Source organism: Mustela nigripes, chromosome 12 (genome assembly GCF_022355385.1).
Source record: "Mustela nigripes isolate SB6536 chromosome 12, MUSNIG.SB6536, whole genome shotgun sequence".
NCBI classification, from domain to species: domain Eukaryota; kingdom Metazoa; phylum Chordata; class Mammalia; order Carnivora; family Mustelidae; genus Mustela; species Mustela nigripes.
In genome coordinates, this window is record NC_081568.1 from 77,673,934 (window position 1) to 77,679,100 (window position 5,167).

The 5,167-nt window shown below is 36.2% G+C and overlaps 1 protein-coding gene across 1 annotated transcript in view; it reads left to right on the top strand.

Moving 5' to 3' along the window:
- The window catches only part of LOC132027551 (protocadherin alpha-6-like), a 17,146-nt gene extending 16,561 nt beyond the window's left edge, over positions 1-585 (top strand). The window contains exon 4 of the mRNA XM_059416354.1: positions 576-585. Within this exon, the coding sequence (XP_059272337.1) occupies positions 576-585 (10 nt within the window). The remainder of the gene's footprint in view (positions 1-575) is intronic.
- Positions 586-5,167: the final 4,582 nt, after the last annotated feature.

Genomic DNA, 5,167 nt, shown 5'->3' on the forward strand with positions numbered 1-5,167 from the left:
GGGGAGGGAGCTCCCAAGACCGACCTCATGGCCTTCAGCCCCAGCCTTCCTCCTTGTCCAGTACAAGACAGAGAAATGGAAGAGCAGTCTATTGAAGGGGACTATTCTAGGAAGGTGGGTTATTACTTTTTTATTTCAATATGTTGTTTTGTGAATAATATTTTACTAACCGCTTTCCACCCTCATATATGTCTCAGAATATCTCCATCCTTTCTGATATAGCATATTTCCGTAAACCTCAAATATTTCTAGTAATATCTAATCTAACATAATTTATTTTAAAAGCTCATTGGGGGGGGGCATCTGCTGGCTCAGTGGTAGAGCATGTGACTCTTAAACTCGGGTTGTGAGTTCAAGACCCACGTTGGGCATGCAGCTTACTGTAGAAAATAAAGAAAGAAAAGTGAATTTTGTAATTTGTCTAGTGTATCCTGTGCAGCAAGTTTTTCTTGATACTTCAATTTTTAATTATTCAGCTTATTTTTAAGTATTTATATTTCCAATACAAATATTTGATGTAGTTTGTAGGTTTGGGTTTTTTTTTTTCATAAACTAGTGTCTTTTTTATTTTACAGGTATTTATGAGATTAGTACTTTATTTAACTAGTAATTTAATTTACTAGTAGCTTAACTTTCAAATCTGAATTTTGAATCACCCTCTTACCTTTAAGACTGCTCTGATTGTTTGTCTTTAGGGTGGATATGTACGTTTTCCCTCTTATTAAAGTCCCCTGCACTTATAAAGAGTGCAGGGAGTGGGGCTCAGGTCATGATCCCAGGATCCTGGGATGGAACCCCATGGGGGGTGTCCCTACTCAGCGGGGAGCTGACCTCTCCCTCTCCAGTTCCCACTATTTGTGCACACACACATACTCTCTCTCTCTCAAATACATAAGTAAGTAAAATCTTAAAAAAATATCTGAGGGTGTCTGGGTTGCTCAATTGGTTAAGTGTTGGACTCTCCATTAGGGTCAGGTCATGATCTTGGGGTCCTGGTATGGAGACTTGCTCAGACCTCCACACCTGTCAGGGGAGTCGGCTTGGGGACTTTCGTCCCTTTCTCTCTGCCTCTTCCCCCTTCTTGCTTGGGGTGTGCGCGAGAACACACAGGTGCTGTCTCAAATAAATCTTAAATATCTGTAGTGCAATATAGCTTATAATGCATACCATATCCTCAGTATTCAGTGTTCATATTTTATTTTTAATGGTACTCTATGTAGACTTGAAGTTCATTTATAAATATCCTAATCTATAAAATTTAGGGTTTTGAGCTTTTAAAATGTTTTTTCATTTTTATTTTGGTAGTGATGATATCTCTGCTGTGTGTACTATTCACTTCTTTGAGCGGAAGAAAATTTTTATAGTTCTGTTGTAAAATGAAAGAGTTTAATGAGCTGGTTATAATCTACACTCTTATCAGCATGAAATATTGCTTATTATGTTCAAGTCTAAGATTTTGCACTGTGACGAAAAAGTCATGATTATGTTTAATAATGGAGAACATTTGAAAATCCCTTCTAATTTTAAGGAGGTTGAAAATAATTACTTTAGTCCAAATTAATATGAGAAATTTGAAAAGAATGCTGAATTGTTCTATTAGAACGTTCTCTATTGATTTGAGATTGTAGGGTGCATTTAGTTTATAGTTTCTCTAGTCATCTTAAACAGAGTTGTGTTGGATGAGGTAGACTGTGAAATGCAAGACAATTAAAGTGCAGGGTGCCAACACTATCCTATTCAATATTCCTTTCTGAGACTAGTTGTTACCCGACACCTATGATTTCATTTTTGTTTATTTTACTAAATCATATTTTATGAAAAAATAGTAGTGCTAACTAGTTTATCATCTCAACTCTGGTCCTTAACAATACTTTTTCCTTTCTGTATGCAGGCTGAGTTTTTATTCTGTATGTGCTTCACAAATAGCTTCTAATAAAATGTGAAATCTCCTTTCAAGTTTAGGAACACCAAAAAGACAGTTGTGGCAGGAATTTAAGCACAGCATTGCCTATTTATGTTAATACTTCCCATGGCCAGTCTCCTATTCTCAGAGATTACAGATGGTAAATTAATGCAGAGTATTTCAACTTGCATATAGAATTCCTTTCCCTTGTATCTGCCTTCTCTTTCCTCCCCCTTTTAAAATTTTATTTATTTATTTATTTGACATTGAGATTGAGAGAGAGAGAGAGAGAGAGAGAGAGAGATATCACAAATAGGCAGAGAGGCAGGCAGAGAGAGGTGGGGGAAGCAGACTCCCTGCTGACCAGAGAGCCGGATTCGGGCCTCCATTCCAGGACCCCAGGATCATGACCGGAGCCAAAGGCAGAGGCTTAACCCACTGAGCCACCCAGCTGCTTTTTCTGCCCTTTATAATGTCACTTTGTCCCTCTTGCAGAAAAGTCTTATCCAAAGGTATCTCTTCATCTGAGCAATTAATGAAACATAGAATTGTGTGTTTACCAATTTATTCCTATTTATTTTACTTCACTTTTTGGGGGGACATGTTTAAAATACAAGCATTCACTGAAAGTTTAACACAACCAGTTACCATTTTATCCAGCAACCTAATAATTTTAAAGTCTTTGGAGGAGGAAATGCAGATAGGGGAAGAAATGAGGTGAGATTTCAGGAGTAGTTGAGAGATAGCAAAGACACATTTTACTGTTTTTAGTTTGCCATTGTCTTCCTCTATCTGTTTTTATTTTTAAAGATTTTATTTATTTATTTGAGAGAGAGAGAGAGTACAAGCGGTGGGAGTGGCAGAGGAAGAGGGAGAAGCAGGCTTCCTGCTCATCCCAGGGACTCCATTCCAGGATCTTACAATCAAGACCGGAGTGGAAGGTGATGGGTAACTGACTGAGCCACCTAGGTGCCCTGTCTCTGTTTTATGATAAATATTTTTAAACAATTCATGGATAGTTTCGTTCATTTAACTCAGAATTATGGAAACTTCAGGATGAAATAAAAATATTTCAAGTTAAGGATTTAACATTCTTTCCAAAAAAGAAACTAGTCAATTTCTTTTAAAACGACGACATCTTGAGGTGCCTGGGTGGCTCAATGGTTAGCGCCTCTGCCTTCAGGTCAGGTCATGATTCTGGGGTCCTGGGATTGAGCCCCACATCAGGCTCCCTGCTCAGTCGAAGCCTGCTTCTCCCTCTCCCACTCCCCCTGCTTGTGTTCCCTCTCTCACTGTCTGTCTCTCTCTCTGTCAAGTAAATAAATAAAATATATATATTTTAAAAAAACCTGTGACATCTTAGGAGTGCCTGGGTAGCACAGTTAGTTAAATGGCCTGCTCTTGGTTTTGGCTTGGGTTGTGATCTCAGGACTTCCTGAGATTTAGCGCCCCCATCAGGCTCTAGTCAGCATAGAGTTCGGTTGAGTTTCTCTGCCTCTGCCCCTCCTCCCAGTGCTTACACTCTCTCTCTCTGAAATAAATAAATAAATATTAAAAACCTCTAACATTTTAATTTTATAATCATGTTTAATATAATCTTTATTAAATGGCATTAAAATGAGGCTAATTCTGAGTACTCTATGGCTGTTGATGGCATAATATTTGTTATAGTCCATTTTAAGATGAGTAACCAACCCATTTGGCTTTATTGGTATACTACAATTATTGAGCTATATGATAGCCTTGGTATTCTGAGGGGTTTAAAAACTATCTTTGATGTGTACTTAACTAATGAAACAATTCCTTAAAGCAAAAATGGAATGGACCTCCAGCCTGCCATATTCCCAAAGGGACTAGATTATTTATATCAGCAAAAACAAGGAGTCATGTCTTAGTCATGTCTTTTTCTGAATTTAGTAACCCAAATGTCCTAAAATTTTTTTTGCTCCTCTTTATGCAATGTCTTCAGCTTATGGTTTCCACAATTTAAAAAGGAATTACAAGTAGTGAGAACTATAAATCTTTTGCATAGATTTATGATCATTGAATCCCTATTTTTAGATGTATTCCAAATGAAGACCGCAGCTCACTTTCTCAAAAAAACCTAAGATTGCCTTGGGTGGCCATTTACAATTTTTTTTCAGTAGAGAAATTTGGAATTTTCCCAGTGGCTGCCATCTTATCAGAAGGATTTCAGATATTGGATAGTTGGGTTCTTAACAATCTTGAGAATGGTTAAAATATTTCTCTTTTACTATAAGACTGATCAGCTTTATTGTAATTGGTAGTTGTGATGCAAATTTCCACATGGTTTTTGCATTGGAGATAAGAACAGGAAAATAAAAATTGAGTAAATGAATTAGATTTAGAATGCTTTTGTACTCTAGACTCTGTAAATCAATTCTGGAATAAAATGGGTATAAACAAACAGAAAATATAACTTGAATTTCTGATTCAGTGGGTTTTCCTTGGGAGGGTTAGAAAGTATTTGGCAGATAGCAATGGATATAATGTAAATTTAAGTTGTCCATCAGGATGGAAACTACAACATTCATCCTGAGCAGATAAAATAATTGAAAAAGCTTTAAAATGAGCCAACATAAAAGTACTTTGTATTTCTTGGAGTCAGTACTTGGTAAATTCATTAATATCAAAGAAAATAAATCTTTGGATAAACTGGTAAGTAGCTTGAGTATCAATATTGATTTGAAACACCATTATGTTGAGGTGGTAACTTAAGAGAACTTGTATCTTGAGATATTCTCCTCACAGCTGAATGAAATGTTTAGAATAATTTAACATGGTATAAGGATTAAGCAATAGAAATTGTAGGAGTAGCAATGGAGTAAGCTCAACAAGAGGCCATTCCGAAATGACCACTTTCTAAAAATCTAAAAAACACACCATCTCTAGTAATCTTCAAATATGGACTTCTTTTAGTGTTTATATACATGATAATATAGTTCAGTAGTCGGTTCTCTTAGATGTCTATATCCAAGGTAAAACTGATAGGATTCTAATTTGTAAGGCAAAAACTACCTTTAAAGAACCAGTGTCCAGACACAAGGAATGTATAAAGAAAGAACTAAAGATCTACAAATTAAAAATGGACCAATATATGAAGGAATTATGAGAGAAGCAATAGAAGTGAAAGAAATAGTATAAACACGTACTTCCATTTTGAGCCACAGGATGTCGTTGTTCTCCAAGGAGCGTATTCTTTAAACAGAAGAAAATTACGGTAATTCACAGACCAGAAAGAAT